The sequence below is a fragment of the Centroberyx gerrardi genome, chromosome 6 (assembly GCF_048128805.1).
Source record: "Centroberyx gerrardi isolate f3 chromosome 6, fCenGer3.hap1.cur.20231027, whole genome shotgun sequence".
In the NCBI taxonomy this organism is placed as follows: Eukaryota; Metazoa; Chordata; class Actinopteri; order Beryciformes; family Berycidae; genus Centroberyx; species Centroberyx gerrardi.
The window spans coordinates 6575839-6594103 of record NC_136002.1 but is presented as its reverse complement, the minus strand read 5'-3'; the positions used below and the strand labels follow the sequence as shown (position 1 = coordinate 6594103).

The following is an 18265-nucleotide window of genomic DNA, read 5'->3' as shown; positions in this document are numbered from 1 at the left end:
CTGGCTGCGGCGACTCCTGCGAAATGCGAGCATTTCCTGCCAATTAGGTGCTGACGTGTCACCGTAGAATCCCACCGGGCTTCACCAGGCAGGGGGCACCGCATGCACGGGCTCAAATGACTCCAACGACCGCCACACTCTGGACATCAATCTAATGCTAGAGAACACGGCGCGCATCTTTCACTCCTCGGAACAATACTTTCATTAACCAAGGTGGCCTAGATTCGACGATACAATACACCCCGGGCATCTGATCTCATCACATCCAATTAAACGGTAGATATTGAATCCTGCTGGTGGGCAACTTGAGCCCGCGGGCGCGCTAAACGGCAGGTCTTTGACCCAGGGGTGAGTGATTGGCCTTGATATTGGACTCAATATCAGAGATGAGATGGGTGCTGGCGACTAATCGAGCGAGGAGTTGTTCTTTTCACAGACAGTAACTAGAAACGCCTCTCTGCAGTGGAGGGCTGGAAAGAGGAGCCAGCCACTGACATTTAGAGGCCCACCTCTTAATCTTGTTTCGCAAATCTGATTTGAAGAGTTGACGCGCGCGCGCGCACACCCACACCCACACCCACCCACACACACACACACACACACACGGCAGACGGGGTAGAGAGCGCTCCAGTGGCCGACCCAACGGGAGCTGTCCAGGTGCTGAATCGCTCTGCCTCCACGCGGCGCGGCTCTCCCTCCACGCGGTCCCATGCATAAGAAAAGGCCTATAAGCTCCTTATACCTCTGGTCTATCACGGTCCATCAACCTGTCAGGTCATGACAAGTGCACAATAGTTAGAAAGGTTAATCTCGTGTAGTCAACCGAAGAGGCCTATATGTCTGCGGGCCATTAGGAGAGGATTGCAGCCAGAGGGGTTGGGTTGGTGACATTTGCGCTCCGCGGTGCGCCGCGCGCCCTGCAGCGTGTCTCCGTTTGGCTCTGTTGGTGACGTGGCCTGCTCACGTCAGAGGTTAAATGTAAAGCAACAGGGCGGTAATGATGGTGTCATGATAGTAAGGTGTTGTCCCTTATTCTGTGCTTCATGCGTTGTGCTGCTTCATTCCCTAAACTGACTAACCTGAACCAACTTCAGAAAATACCGAGCAGGCCTGGGCTGCTGCCAGCGCCTTGCCTGCATGACGTGGCATGGCTGTAAAGTGCACGGACGTAGATCCCCCCCACCCCCACCCCTTCCAAGCCTATGTTATCTCACTACAAGTACACCCTATAGCGTAGGCTACACTTTTAATAAAAAGGGTTCCGTATGGTTCTTTAGAGTTGAACAACACACAAAAAAGGAGGGTTCTTCACAGGCTGTTTGGTTAGGGGAGTGAGAACCATAATGACTCAAACAAGCCGCTGATTTGTTAAAATAATAAAACAACAGCTGGCATATCAGAATGAAGAACCCAGTTCTTTTAATACTGCCGATTTGGAGCAATTCATACCTTCATAAATGATTCTTTACACGCAAATCAACAGTAGGCTATTAAAAGATTTTGAACTTCACTAGGTTCTTAATTCTGATCTGATTTATATTTTACCAAATCACAGTTTTTCAGCCATTACGGCTCTGTATAGAAGCACTAAGAACCCTTGAAGAAAACATATTTCAAAATTGGCTGGTAATCTTCGTTTTTCTTTTGGGGGACACTGCAGTGAGATACCGCAACATCACATTCCCTTATATGCTCATCGCCAGTGGCTGCCCTCTCGAGGCATGGGTTGGCATGGTGATTTCAACTTTCTCAATAAAGAAAAGTGATACGCACATCCCAGGGATTAAACCGTAAAACTCATAGCAGATCATTCTTACTCCAATAAAATATATTATGACAAATGACGTTTCTTTGCCACGCATAATGAAGACCACCTCAGTTGAAGCGTTGTTGTCATAATCATTTTTTGTAATTATTTATTTATTTGTTTGGTGGAGCAAGAATGTTGTGCGCAGCTACTATGAGTTTTACAGTTTTTTAGCTTTCTATACCCTTCACGTGCGCTCTCTTCCTCCTGACAGTGGCGGTTGACGGTTCGTTGCGCGTGGACTGGAGCGCGGCGAGCTCCCTGTCTGACCTCGCGCTCTTGGGCAGCACGCGGACCTGCTTGGCGCGCAGACTGATTCTGGCAGCACCTTTGGGAGCACTGGACTTCAGCGAGGTGCCGTTTTCTCTCACTTTGACACCCTTCTTATTTGGTTCGGTGTGCTTTCATGCTGTACTGCTGTCCTACTGACACCTCGCTCCGTATCTCCTGCTCTTAAAATCACACTAATTATCTTTTCAAAACACACAAGTGCTTTTCAAGGTCATTTTAGTTGCTAAGTGGTGGCATAATGCTGCGTTCATGTCCTATGGGAAAAACCGTTGGAACCACTTGACAGTTTAAAGCAACGACTTAAGTGTTCATTAGGACTCAGGAAGCCTTCAAGACATTTCTGCTGAAGTTTTCTGTAGACTTTGGTTGCTCCTGATCATTTTTCTCAGCTTTTCAACACTCATCCACTTAGTGATACAGTTGAGTTCATGTTTTACAGCAAACTAAACATAACTGCAATGTCAACCACAAACAAAACATCCAGCAAGTAGTTGTTCCCTGACTTATGTAATGAAAATCATTTATTTTGTTAATTTTATTTAAAGTAAATATACAATTCCTTGCACTTGACTACAGTTATTTCCTCGTTAGTGATGTTTGAATTCAGGAAGTCAGAGAAATCAGGGTCCATTGCCAGATCCTTAAGTAGTAGGCTATTTACTGGCTGAAGGCTGAGGTAAGCGGTATTTTCAAATAGGAAGCTTGTATCCACCTTCTTGCTAATGGGATGTGAATGCAGCATAAAAAACAAAAGATATCAGGGACAGAAAAGCAATGAAAGCAAGAAAATAAATTTAAAGGCAAGGCAAAAGTAAACAAAAAAGGGAGGTCAAAAACAGTTAATAAAAGGTCATGACATGTTTTAAGAAGTGATTTAAAACCTGCTACATAGCTGAAATCCTCAGGCAGGTTGATCCAAAGTCTAGAAGCCTTGATGGTAAAGAACCTAAACATCACCTTGTTTTTAATCTAGACTTTGGACCAGCCAATAGGAACCTCTTGTTTTTAATCTAGACTTTGGAACAGCCAATAGAAACCTCTTGTTTTTAATCTAGACTTTGGAACAGCCAGAATTAAAATCATTTCTCAAACTGACAAGTAGGCTATATGAATGCAAGGAAGAATGAAGCAGAGGTTTTCAGAAGCAGAGTTGGGAGGTGATATGTGTTACTTACTAATACATTACAGTAATATTACTTTTCCCAGTAAGGAATAGTGTAACAAATTACTATTTCAGTAATAATATTACGGTCAGCAATTAAAAAACGTCATTACATTTACTCTGCCTGTGTGTTTAGATGTTTTATGTACCTGGACCATTGTTTCATCTATGGGATATGATGACTCAATTTCAATAGACCATGATGTCGCAAACCCTCAAGAAGGCCACTTTTATTGTTATGCAACAGGATATATACTGTATATTGCTTAGCATGGTTCTGAGCCAGGCTATGAGTAGCTTATTATAACTTTGTTGGGCACCTACCAGCTAGGCCTAATCAAAGATGACAGTCGCTCTGAATTGAGTGCTCTTGGAACTCTGTAATTCGCCATGTGAAGCAGAAAATTATTTTCTCAACCTTTCCTGGTTTAATAATTACCTAATTAACCAAGCCGTCCAAGTCTTTAACGTGTGATTCAGCCCTGGGTTCTCTCTCCATTTTGGTTTTCATTAATGTTCACCAGTTAGTTTCTAATTATTTGCAAGTCATTCAGCGTAATTAGCAATTAATTTTTAATTCAGGTTTTTAAATGGAATCTCAGTGGCACAGAGTGTAATGCTTCTTGCCTTTGGACAAAATACAACTCAAAAGCTCCCTTAAAAGCATGTGAACGGCTAGACTGACTGCACTGTCCGTCCATGCATGGCTGGGTCAGCTCAGCTGTGAGCCACTACAGCTGCTGTTCCCCTGAATGTTCATTTGAATTCAATGCAAACAACATGTTTTCTTATCCATTTGTCCCATAAATGGAAAAAGCCGTCTGATTTGTTAAAATAAAAATAACTGGTAAATCAGAAAAAGAATCCAATATGGTTCTTTACAAGTTTTTATTTTATTTTTTTATTTGGAACATTTCATACCTTCTTAAACCATTTGAGCATGGTGCTACCTTTCTAAAATAGTTCTATATAGCACCATAAAATGTTTCTATAGGCTTGTACCACAGCAAAACTCATTTTTGGTGCTATAAAGAACTCTTTTAGAAAGGTTCTCTACAGCACCATGCTCAAATAGTTCTACATAGACACTTTATGGTGCTATAAACAACCATTTAAGAACATTTGAAATGCTCCAAATCAACAGTAGGCTATTAAAAGATTTCTTTAAGAACCACATTGGGTTCAAAAAGGGGTTTTAGTATGGTACAAGCCTATGGAAACATTTTTTGGTACTATATAGAACCCTTGTTGCTAAAAGTGTACAGACTGTTATAGGCCTTAGATAAGCCAAAGTACAGCCTACTGTCTGGGCTGTCAGTTTAAACAATGACTGAGGAGTAAGTAGAAGTTAGCAGAATGCTGAGGTAATTCACTCAAAGATGATGATGATGATGATAAATTCGTCTCGTCTCATTTATCCATCAGTACGCACCATCTGGATGTGAATCTGATGTGTCGCAATGAGCCAGCCAGGCAACGATTAGCAGTGCCTAAATGATCCATTATGAAATGCTGCCTTCTCTCTCTCTCTCTCTCTCTCTCTCTCTCTCTCTCTCTTCACGGGTGGGCTTCTTATTGAATACTAGGATCTGAGAGAGACAGGTTGGTTGGACTGCTGATCCTATCATATCTATTCTATAAAGTAGGGATTCTCGAATAGACACACATTAGGCCACAGACCCCCATGTGATCAGATTTAGCCCCAGGAACCCCTGTATAAAGATTTTTGTTGTTGTTGATGTAGTATTGAATTGTTTAACTGTCTACACTCTATGTGGGGAGACAATTAGTCCTTATACATTCCCTAAATGTAATAATTTCTATTGAATTATAGTGAAATCAAACATTTTAAATCGTTTTGCTGGAGATCCTCTTGAACCCCCTCAAGGACTGAGCAGTGTGATTTGGTTTATCCATCAGGGGCGTCAGTTCACTAAACCTAAAGTGCATAAAGTGCCACCAAAACATCCAAACCCGCTTATATACAGACTCCATTTCTGGGGACACAGTGGAGCAATGACTGATGACTAAGTAGATATCTTTATTTGGTCAATGTGATAAATTACTAGACCTAATTGGTCGAGAAAGTACCAGTTTAGAAAGAACATTGGTCCTGATTTTTTTCTTGATATAAGCTGAGGAAAGGCAAATGCCACACCTCGCCATACCCAGTTGACGTCATGTTATGCTATAGCTGGGGGTGAGCGGCGGCTTCTAAGTGAATGCAGGAGAGCACGCGCAACAGTCATTAAAGCGGCAGCTTCTAAGTGAAAGCACGAGGGCACGCGCCACAGCCATTAATTTGTCTGTTGTGGCTGTCGGTTGGTGTGCTGGGTGTGTGACATCATCGGCGAATCACGGCTCGCGCGCGCGCATACCGGGAGGAATCGTTCCATGGCGACCGGTTGCCATAGAAATGTTCCCTTTGTGGAAAAGTTGAGAGAGAGAGAGAGAGAGAGAGAGAGAGAGAGAGAGAGAGAGAGAGAGAGAGAGAGAGAGAGATAGACACAGTAGGGCTAACGTGGCATGTCGTCGAGAGGAGGATGTTCATCTTATTTTCCATGGAGAAGCTCGTCTTCTGCGATAAAACACGGGGCGTCGTCACCAACGAGGAGACTCCGGTATATTACAGTCTGTTCCACTGACACATTGCCCTTTCATAGAATTTCATATAATTCTGTACATGCCTGTTAGTGTGTGTGTGTGTGTGTGTGTGTGTGTGTGTGTGTGTAGCCGAAAGGATGTGTCCGTGGTGCTGAAAAAAAGAAAAGAAAGCGCCATTCTGTTTTGCAACCGACGTTTGATAATTAAGAAAAAGGTATTTGACTTAATAGGCCACTGCGACGGCCCAAATTAGCCTTCTGCTGTGATGTAACCTTAATTATCTTATAATTAGAGCAATCAATGCAAATGCACGGTATTTGGCAGACCTCTTACGAAACCTGTAGCATTGCGTGACGGCTCTACGAAAAGGCTTCTATAGGCTATTGCACCAGAACATGGTTGTTTAGGCTTGTAACATAGCAGAACCCTTTTTGGTGCTAAAAAAAAAAAAACACTTTAGAAAGATTCTCTATGGTCTATCATTTCAGAACGTATGAAATATTCCAAATCACAAATATTAAAATAACTAATTAAAAGCCGCACTGGGTTCTTTATTCTGATTTACCTTTTTTTATTATAACAAATCATAGATTTCTTCAAGTCATTATGGTTTTATGTAGAACCACTACCCTAACCAAAGAACCCTCAGTTTTTCTGTGTGTACAGCCTTGCAGGCGAAACAGGGAGACACCAGTCAGGTCAATTTATATCAGACACACCGACTGTCAGCCTGCACCTCTGCCTGCTTTCAGCTCCTAACAGGCGCTCTGTATCTAAGAATCTGTTGTGTTTTCCCCCCCATGCTACCTCCAGGCCATATTAGGCTACCACACAGACTCATGGAGGGAATTGTTAACCAATGATTTAAATGCCACAGGCGGGCCTGGGCAGTGTCATGGCAGCCTCTCTACTGTCTGCGTTCACCAGACCATGCTGGATTTACAGTATGTCTTCTTGACAGTGTTTGTGTGTGTGTGTATATGTGTGTGTGCATGTCCTTGCACTTCTATCCTTATGAGGGCCAAATGTCCTCACTAGGATAGAAAGAAGGAGACATATTCCAAAGTGAGGACACTCACTTCTACAAGGAGCTTTAGGGTAAGGACTTGGGTTTAGGGTCAAGATTAGAATTAGGATTATGCTTACAGGGTGAGAGTTAAAGTTAGTTTAGGATTAGGCCTTGAGTTTAAAGGGTAGGTTAGAATTAGGATTAGGTTTATATTAAAGTTCAAGGTTAGGCATGTTGTGGTTAGGATTAGGAGTTTAGGAATTTATGTAAAGTCAAGGTCCTCACAAATATAGAGATACAAAAGTGGGTATGCTCTGCAAGCATATGTATAAGTGGGTATGTGTGTGAAGGACAAGACACGGCACAGCAGCAACAGCTCTCTCTCTCTCTGCACTGTGTACTGCTGATGTCTTCCTCTCTGTCGCTCGTTCCCTCTGCTGTTCAGTAGGGCAGTAGGGGAGCAGGAGGGGAGGGGATAAATGGAGGAGCGGAGCCTGTAGCGGGCGCGGTGAAACTCAAGGGTAGGCGTAGAGCGATAGGAGAACTTTCGGACTAAAGCGGCCGATATTTTGTGTTGATATACAGTAACTATGTTTAATTATAAGCATTTTCCTGGCCAAAAAATCTAAAAAATGACAAGGATTCAGCATTTCCCCCAGAATTGTATTCTTGTCAGGGTGGAAAAGCCTCTGAAACAGCATTCAGACCATCATGGGACACTAAAACTCTCCATTGAAAGTCATACTAATGAAATTCTTTTAGGTGGGTTAGCAGCTCCTTCAGGCAGAGTGAGGAATGATTTCTTTGGTTTGACTAGCCGATATCCGATTTTTGATAAAAGGCCAATATCGAGCGGATCTATCAGTCTAACCCCACTCGAGGGTATGCCATGTCTCCTCCAGATTTTCCTTGCTCTGATCTGTGAGCTCCTCTGCGACGCAAGAGGATTATCACGCCTCGCGGCAGCCGCTGATATCATCGCAAGCATGGGAACCTCTTTGCTCTTGCGGGACCCCGCTGACAGATTATTTTGTTGTTGTTGTTGTTTGTTATTTGCTTGGTATTTTGTCACTTTTAACCACCATTGAGAGGACAGGGTGAGGGGTGAGACGCTTCACTCCTCTGTACACGTCCTTTGTCACGGTACTTAAGAAAATTCTCTACAAGTCACATATTATGTTCTTTATTGAACAGTATCTGATTAAGAAAATTAAGTAGGCTATAAGCTCAGTTACTGTGAAGACTTAACTTCATCATAACTTCACATTTTAGCTGCGAATTTTCACAAAATCCCCAATTTTCTTGTGTTCAAATGTGATTTACGTGACGTCACATAATTTACTTCCTGGTTCTTCATCACAACTGTACATGGACTGCTACATGTGTATATAGCAAAATCTTTTTATCATCATAATACCACACATACTAAAAACACATTGTATAAGCAGTGCTTTTATGTAATATGCTATAACCTTTTGCTAACAGTTCAATTGCTGACGTTAACTAGCAAGCCAAGTAGCCTAATGTTACTGTATTCTCCATCGAAGAGATGAATTAACTAGGGATCCAGAGAGCTGAGATCACATTCAAATAAATTGGAAATTAATTATATGTCATGGCCATGAATGTACCAAAGGACTGGACAAGTACAGATTGTACTTGTTTTGATACAGTCTAACTTGGCTGCCTAAAGTGGTCATGAGATTGCTCAGTCAACTGAGTCTGCTGACCCATATTGAGTAACAACACATAACCTTAGCTTGGCACGTGGCCTCGGCTGTTGACGCGCTGGTTCCTCATATGAGTACAGGTAAGGCTATAAAAAGAGGCAGCAGACAAAGGGCCACGTCAACACCTGATACTCCCTCTGTAGTGTGACGTTACAGAGCAGACAGATTTGATGGAGGACACCATGGGAGGAGGGGGTCCATCTTTTGTCCACTGTCTGGTTCTGTCAGCAGAGTGGAAACAATCTTACAGTGCAGGACACGGTGTTACACCTGGACACTGACCTGTGGATTCAGAGCTTTAGCAGTTTCTTTTCACAAAGGCTAAATAATCGTTCTTGGATATAATTGACTGAATATTGAGGCTTTGCAGTTGCATCTGAAATCTCCCATCAGCCACGCCAGGCGCCATCATGGAGCTGCAGTGGAGAATTGACTGTGCAGGCTAACCTGAACAGACTTTTGGCTTTGTTAGCTAGCTAACTAGCCAGCAGCCTAATTTAGCAACGCAATTACAATCACAAGAAGACAATGTTCATAACAATTGTTTGCTGACCAGATAAGCTACTACGGTTAGCTAGCTAACAAAATTATCTAAAATATCTAAACACAAAATCATTTTTCCAGTAGCGAAATTATTCGTTTTCAGTCCAAAACAGCACAGAAATTAACCACGTCTATTCACTTCTGTTGAGACAGTGTGTGTGTGTGTGTGTGTGTGTGTGTGTGCGTGTGTGCGCGCGTGTGCGTGGGGGGGGGCACAGCTTATGACCCATTAAAGCAGTGATGGATATAAATAGAAACACCTTCAATTTCCAAGGCCTTGAACTACATGAGTATTTTCTCTGCTTTGAACACTTCTCCATCAAAGACAACAATGGGTTTCCTGTGAGTCATAGCAGGATATGTACAAAAGCTGAGTTACATGCACTGCTGAGCTACTGTATCTTCAGTTTTTCCCTGACTCAGACTTATTTCTCTTCTCTTTGCAGGTGAATGTTGATGACACCATTGAAATGTTACCAAAATCAAGAAGAGCACTTACCATTCAAGAGATTGCTGCATTAGCACGATCCTCACTACACGGTGAGCGCAACATTCAATGCATAACTCCCTGAATGCACACACACATAAATACTCATACATGTACTGTATGTGTACACAGATGTATGCATGTACGCACATAAACACACTCATGTGCAGTCATGAAGTGGTAAATAAAAAGGTGGGTAAGCTATGACCTCTAGTCTGTGATTATTATAAGGCAAACCAACGTATAATAACAAAAATCAATTATTATATTTTCGGAAAAGCATTAATTATATATATTTTTTATCTATCCTCATATAACCTACATCAGTCTGGTACTACTTACTATGATGTATACTATAAATTTAAGTTTTAAGTTTTTTTAAGTAACCATAAACAGAACCAGCACAGGAAACCACCACAACCAACCAAACGGATTTAGTTACACCACATTCTCACAGGCACCAGCGCCTCCTAATGCCGTTCTCCATGATACAACCTTTTCAACCCCTCACCTTTGTCTTATAGGTATCTCCCAGGTGGTGAAGGACCATGTGACCAAGCCCACAGCCATGGCCCAGGGCAGGGTGGCCCACCTGATAGAGTGGAAGGGCTGGTGTAAGCCCATAGACACTCCGGCAGCCCTGGAGTCCGACTTCAACTCCTACTCCGACCTCACTGAGGGAGAACAGGAGGCGCGCTTCGCTGCTGGTAAGACTTTGGCTTTGTGTAAAAATTACAGAAAAAAGACACTGCTACACTCAAAGTTCTAGCGGCAAGAGATTCCCTGGGTGTGTAGGTCAGTTAGAAACAAATACACTGAAGAGATGAGACTTGCACACCGGCATTTAAAGTCACACTGAAATGAAAAATGGCTTTAGCGCCTTTTTAGCTCATTCTAACTGTCATACCATACACCTATTTGACAATTTATGCCACAAATAAAAATGATTTAATCATATTTTTACATCAAAGTCTCATTACTGTTACTTTGTGGAAAATGGTAAATCTTTAGTGGTGACTTCATTGTGTACCAGGAGGCGACATAAAAATTCCAACCAATAAAACCGTCAGAGTTTTAAACAGTCCTGACCCTTCCCATCAAATAAAACTGTTTCTCTCACTAACTGATCTAACTGATATACAATTGGTTCACACTTTTGAATGATAGTATCGTGGTTCAACAGGAAATACATCACATTAAGGAAGCAAGACGCTCTCAAAATGCAGTTTCATTATGACTTTAAGGATAGAAAGTCTCAAAAGAATGCTGAAATCAAGAAAAATATACCAAATTAAACGGTGAAATGCCATAACAAAACATCATATTTACAAAAAGAACAGACGAGGTTTGATCTCACATGATTGCTGTCAGTGTTGAAATACAATGACAGCTTCTGGACATATAGACAGGACAGAGGCCTAGGCCAATGCTGATACTGTGGTGGCTTTGCCCTGGCATCAGTTGGCTGAGTGTTTGCCCTTAAGACTTCTCCTCCACACTGCTAGATGGCGTGTTGCTCTCAGCGCGCTCTCTACCCTCGGCTCATCTGTCTCCACTATCTTTTACCCAGTCACCTCATCTTTTACTCCTCTTTTGTCCACTCCGTCCCCCTCTATCCATTACCCCCTTCCTCCCATTCATGCTGTCCTCTCTCTTTTAATGTTCTTCTCTGCCCTCTGTCTCTTTATCACCTGTTTTTTTTTTTTTTCCCCTGTCTCTTTCACCCTGTCTCTCCTGCCCGCTCTCCCTCCATTCTCTCCCTCGCTCCCTGCAATGCAGACTCTCAAGGTTAATTTGCACAGTAAGGTTTTGCTCCTGGCTAGTGCTGCCGTGACTGAGCGATTTTCCTCTGTGCCCCCTCTGTTCTCCTTTCTTTTTTCTCTCTTTTTTCACCATTGACATCACTCATTTTCTCTTCTCTTCTCTTCTCTTCTCTTCTCTTCTCTTCTCTTCTCTTCTCTTCTCTTCTCTTCTCTTCTCCATCCATCTCATCTGCTCTCTTTTCATCTCATCTCCCCTCCTCTGTCATTCTTTCCATTCATTTTATCCGAGGTTACAGAGAGAACAATTAAGGGTTCTTCCCTTTGGTTAGAGTAGTAGTTTTATATGGAACCGCAATGACTCAAAGAACCCTCTGATTTGTTAAAATGAACATAAAAAATGGAAATCAGAATTAACAACCCAGTGTTGTTCTTCAAATTTCTTCTAATACTGCTGATTTGAAGCATTTCATACATTCTAAATGGTTCTTTACAGCACCATAAATGGTCTTTGTAGAACCTTTTGAGCATGGTGTTATAGAGAATCTTGCACCAATGTTGAAAACCCATCTAAATGTAGCACCAAAATGAAACTTGAGACACCATCTGTAGTCTTGCATTGGCTGCTACCTACATCGTTTTGTGAAATCAAGACCTAAATATTCCACTCAATCCACTCGTCCTCGTCCCTTCCCCTTACATCATCAGTGTGCGCCCGGTTGCACACCCCGTCAGGGAGGTGTCGGTTGTGCTGACTCCTCTCATTTATGTCAACTGTCTCTGGTGACGGTGTGACTGTGGGTGACTGGACAGATTGCGTGAATGTCAGTGAACACGTTGGTACACAATGTGGGAGTACGTGTGTGAACGGTGAAATAGTGATAGCGAGAGTTGTGTTTTGGTGTGTAGGCAAGTTGGTGACAGTAGAGCATGGCTGTGTGTGTGTGTGTTTGTGTGTGTGTGTGTGTGTGTGTGAGCATTCATGCAAGCTTGCGTAGCGGCCAAAATAGATGGAGAAATATGGAGGAAGCTGAATGGTAGGAGACATCCTGGGATTTGGATCTAGGTAGGGTTGTCCTATTGATAGGCTGGCTTCTGCCAACATGCACACACACACACACACATACACACACACACACACACACACACACACACACACACATTCTTTGCAGTTAATCCTGCTGAGTGTCTCTCTTTCCTGCATGAGTCTGGCTGCCAGCCTTGACCGACACAGAGAGAGGCTTATGTCACTGTGTGTGTGTGTGTGTGTGTGTGTGTGTGTGTGTGTGTGTGTGTGTGTGTATGTGTGTGTGTGCGTGTGTGTGTGTGTTAGAGAAAGAGAGAGAGAATGAGTGAATCGGAGAGTGCATGTGCATGTGTGTTGTGTGTGAAGGTGTCAAATGCACAGTTTTGTGTGTGTGTGCGTGTGTGTGCGTGTGTCAGAGAGGCTGTATTCCAGATTCCAGTGCAGGTCTGGCAGGGCCTTCGTCCCACAGTGTTTCAGGAGTGTGTGTGGTCTGACCAGTCCAACTCACCAGGTTTATACTATCCTGGCGGTAAACAGGCCTTTTGGAAAATCTAAATTCGGAAAAGCGGCATAAGGCATTGGAAAAAAAATGGCTTTGCTATGACTGACATCGCAATCCAACAATGCAGCGCAGTGTGGCACTGCAGCACAAAGTAGAAATTAGGCTTTTACTGAACGGAAAATAGTGGAACGCTACAGTGAGCTTTAACAAAGACACATTGTCAAAACGCATCAGTTTTTTAAATAAAGCCAGAACCATGCTTTAAAAAAAAATAAGAATGCGGTTGCTACTCATTCTTGAGAGTTGCTGTCTTCTTCCTACCAAGTGGGAATATTTATGAGGAAAATAGAAGAGCTGACAAGCGTGGAACTGCAACTCACTGCAGTCAAAGTTTCAAGGCTAATTTACACGCCGCTTTCATAGAGGACAGCCATGCAGCCTACTGTATCCAAACTGTATGTCGCTGTGTGTGTGTGTGTGTGTGTGTATGTGTGTGTGTGTTTTCAAGTCTTTGTGTTCAAGTTGTGATTTGTTCAGATTTCTTCAGTTGTGATTGAAATGTAGAGAAAGGCAGGGAATATTTTTGTGTGTATCTGTGTGTACGCATCTACACTATCTCTTTGTGCTTATTTTTGGCGTTGTGTGTGGGTGTGTGACATTGAAGAAATGCACGTGCAGGTGAAAATGCTCTGGTTAAAATAGAACGGAGATCAAAATGGAAATAGGCATTAAAAGACTTTTTTTTTTAAAAGCCTTTCAAAGGAGAACTAAAGAGCAGCCGGTACAATTGCATTTGCCTGAGGATGTGCCGCTGTGAGGAGAGTTCAGTGCCCAGCCACGGTGGAAGATGAATGGGAGCATCGATCTATCTCTATGGGAGACAACACATGAATACTGAGCATTGACCTGAGAGAGAGTCAGAGAGAGAGAGACAGAGAGAGAGAGAGAGAGATAGCGATCAAAATGAGAAGTGAGGGACAAGGCTGAGAGATTGCAGCGCAAAAGGGAGGAATGAGGAGAGTCGGGTGAGTCGATAGAGAGTTTTGTTGAGAGAGACGATTGGAAAAAAAGGCTTGACGAGGGAGAGAGCGGATGAATCGGAAGGAATACAAAATAGATTGAAGAAAGAATGCGAGGGCGAGCTGAGAGATCGAGAAAGGAGAGAGAGAGATAGAGGGAGTTTTGCAATCTGATTGGCCGGCTGCAGATGATGATTGGAGGTGATTGGTCAGTTGGACTTTGTGGATCACTGGTTCTGTCACATGCTGAGTCACCTCAGCCACACACGCACACACACAGGGGACAGAGTGAGGGTAACGGTGTGTGTGTGTGCAATTTGTGTCTGTGTTTTACACGTACATGTATGTGAGTGTGTGTATTTGTGTGGGTACTTGTATGCAATGACCGAGTGGACTATGACCTACAGTCTGGAATCATCATGAGGCAAACATCTACTTTTCAAACCACCAATAAAATCAATTACATTCTCAGAAAGAGTTCATTTTTGTTTCTTCACTTAAAATTCCCTTCCTTCAAAAATCTCCATATAACATATCAGTTGGATACTATTTATTATGACTAGTGCTATGAATTAATGTCATATATCAGAGTAAGAAGGTGGGTGCACAAATACTGACAGTTGTCTCAGTATAATTTATCATCTATGACACAGCCTGTGTGCTTAAAGCACAGAATGGATTGCATTGTGTGTGCATTTAACTGAAGTGGGTATGTGATATATGTGTATATTAACACTGTTTAGAGAATATATAAGACTTTTAATCTTAGGTTTCACTCTCATGACTAATATCTCCCTATGTACAGTGTAGACAGTTATACAATTTAATACTCAATCCACAGCAAGGGAAATCTTCCCATATGTGTCCCTGGGAAAAACTCTTATTAAATGGGGCCCTAATGTGTGTCTGTTTGTGGGTCCGTGACATGAAGACGTATGAGAACCTCTGGCTTACACCACTGAAATGGAATAAACAGAGAGAGCTCTCCCTGGTGTATCATTGTAATCTGCTTTAGTACACCTGAGATGGCTGCCATTTACTTTTTATATCTAAATATCAAGACTGTTATGAAAATGGGCATTGTTTTTTGCCACTACACAATACTCAGAGAATGAGATCACTGCTCAACTACCCAGTTCTTCTTCTATTTATTCCAAACAAACCTAAAATGTAAAACGCATCACGTCCTGTACACCAGAGGATTTTTCCCAGGAAAGACCTACCAGACACCGGCTGTTTAGAACAGCAAATGTAAAAGCTTTCATGAACTGGATATTGGTTGAATCACTATTGTGTTATATCAATCAGAGAGAGAGAGTAGCAAAACAGACATTAGATGAACACTTTATTTGAATAGTCTAATGTTGATACTCAACATTCATCAGGTGATGTTCAAGTAGATGTTCAACAGTGTCACTTGCCTATTTGTTGCATCTCTACAGACTATGTAACCCCAACCCTGACCTTAGCCTAACCCCAACCCTAAGATTAACCATAACCAAGACATTGAATATCTACTTTTCACATTATTGTATCACCTGAAACTAGTAAGTTGAGTATCAGGGTGTACTATCCACATCAAATGTGATCATAACAACATTATCAGCGGCAGCCATCTTAACTGTGCCAGCCAAATGACGGCTAAAGAACATTGACTGTAATGGGAATGCCCTTTCTATCGAGTCCAATTATACGCTGTACACTCTGTTCCTCACAGAGACCTGCCAATCAAAAACAGCTGTGACATGGAGACACAATGGCCGGGCGCCACCTAGTTCCCATGACAACCATGTACTCGCTTGTGTACATCTGTATGTGTGTGTGTGTGTGTGAGAGAGAGACGCAGAGTAATATGAATCATCATCGTGTATCGACCTTTCCAACAATCTGTGTGATGTATATGTAGAATATCTAATCTATGTGTTTGTGTGTGTGTGTGTGTGTGTGCAGGCGTGGCTGAGCAGTTTGCCATAGCGGAGGCTAAGCTGAGGGCCTGGTCCTCTGTGGACGGTGACGACTCCAATGATGACTCATACGATGAAGACTTTCTGCCTGCCAACGAGCCCACCACACAGAGCACAGGTACACACACACACACACGCGTACATACATAATGTACCACTACACCACAATCATATAGCTAATCGTTTATTTCCTTCACAGTGCCCTTGCTTTTTAATACTGCATCACACATCCATTTTCCTCATCCATTACACTCTCTGTCTCTCTCTCTCTCTCCGTGGTCTAGATCGGTCTCTGTCTGTGGCTTTTATTGTCCCAGTGCCCTAGTTTTCATCCTCTCCCGACATTTTTTTTTGTTCCCCGGCGCAATTTGATATCCCTCCTGCAAGTTTAATATAATTTCCTTCGCTGCAGACAGAGATGGCGGCTGTAGGAGTATGGTGTGAGCGGGTTATAAATATACAGTGTATTTGTCCCTTTGTGTGTGCGTATACCAATGCTTTCATCTTGATTACATTGAATCACCAGATATCATTCAACTCAATATTGCTTCTGTATCATTAGATATTAAACTCACCATCTTCCAAAGGCCATTTAGATTCTTGGGACAGAAAGTTCACACCAACCAACTCATATGTGCCACTAACCATTCACGAACCCTTCATCTGAATCAATAATACAACCAACAACCAACTTCTTCACTGCACTATTGCATAGATGTTGTCTTTCTGTACTGTTCTGGTTTGGGGACACATAATGTAGCTAATGTAACTTTCCCCAATATTGTCTATATGTTAGGATATTTGCTGCTGCAATGACTCAATTTCCCCACAGGAATCATTCAAGTTTCATCACATCTTATCTTTTCCTCTCTTATCATTGTTTTTTTCCCTTCAGGACTGATCAAACTCAGTGCTAACGGTGTGTTTCCTTTCCTCCAGATGTGCCGTCGTACCCTCCCTACCTGAAGGACCTGATCCACAGCCAGGTCTGCCAACATCTGGGCCTGCGGGGGCCCTGTTGTGAGGGGGGAGGCGGCGGAGGAGGAGGAGGAGGAGGAGGAGAGGGGGGCGGCAGCGGAGACCCCTCCCCCACGGCGGGCTCCCCGGACACCCTGTGCTCCAGCCTGTGCAGCCTGGACGAGCACCACCCGCTGCTGCGCGACCTGGGCGGCCGCCGCGGCACCCACTCCCACAGCAACGCCGCCGAGCTCGCCGCCAAGATCCTGTCGGCGCTGCAAGGGGGCGAGGAGCTGCTGCTGGCCCGCCTCCAGAGGGCGGGGCAGGTGGGGCCCGGCGGCGGGGACTGCGGCTTCCACAGCCTGGGGGGCGGGGGGCGAGGCGGCAGGCCCTGCGGCGGGCAGGACTCGCCCTGCTACTCCATGTCCTACTCCGAGACGTACCTGTCGCCCGGCGAGGACGACGACACCCCCTGCAAGGACTACGAGGGCGGCGTGTGCCGGGTGCAGGCGGACGGCAACGGGGAGTACCCGCCCGACTACGACCCCCGCAGGAGGGTGTCCGACGTGGCCTCGTCCGGGGTGGTCTCCCTGGACGAGGAGGACGAAGAGGAGGAGGAGGAGGAGGAGGAGAGGGAGGGAGAGCCAAACAACCAATGACTCTCTCCCTCCATCTAACCTCAGTGTTTCGTCCCTCCACCCTCTCCCTCTCTATTTTAGAGGATTTTTTTTTTCCCTCTCCTCCATAGCATCTGAAAAGTATGAACTTCTGCACGTTTTCTTTTTCTTTTCTCATGACTCATTTGACTGCAGTGTAAACCATCTGTCTTTGCCTTATTGCAACATTTCAAATCTCCTCCTTTACACTCTGACTGCTTGCCCCCCCCATTTGATATGTATCAAATCTATTTTCTTTTGAGGCGTCCAAACAATCTTTTCTATCTGTGCGACAACAGAGGAGTGCTGGACTGGCTACAGCAGCCTTCAGTAAAAAGCCCAATGATTGACTCGTGGGTTCGCGTGTGAAGCTCACGGATTGGACAGCGGGGGTTTACGGCTCCGCCCACAACCTGGAAGCGATGAAGCGCTCCAAAACGGACGCCGCCGACAGGCAAACAGAATGACTGAGTCCAAAACTCTTGACTTAACCTTTGCATGTGTTTTGCAAGTGCTGAAACTGATGGGCTGACCCGGTCTTGAGCACGGTTTGTAACCTCAGCTGTTCTGTATAACCCCACCCGTCTCCCCAGCGTCTCCCGTGGGAGGGCAGGTTGACACTGCATCCTGGGACCTGCCCTTACCCCCCTTCCCCACCCCCACCCCCCCTCCCCTCCAACACCTTTGCAAGAGACAAAATAGCATCCTTTCAGGCATGGCTTGCTGAGTATGCCAAACTATTTATCC

At 43.9% G+C, this 18265-nt stretch overlaps 1 protein-coding gene across 1 annotated transcript; it reads left to right on the top strand.

Annotated features, from left to right (window-relative positions):
* Positions 1-9577: 9577 nt before the first annotated feature.
* Positions 9578-17521, top strand: fam131ab (family with sequence similarity 131 member Ab). Its single transcript, XM_071919662.2, has 4 exons — positions 9578-9686; positions 10158-10340; positions 15892-16023; positions 16845-17521. Exons 1-4 carry the CDS (start codon positions 9617-9619, stop codon positions 17519-17521), a joined length of 1062 nt encoding a protein of 353 aa, XP_071775763.2. The 5' UTR covers positions 9578-9616.
* Positions 17522-18265: the final 744 nt, after the last annotated feature.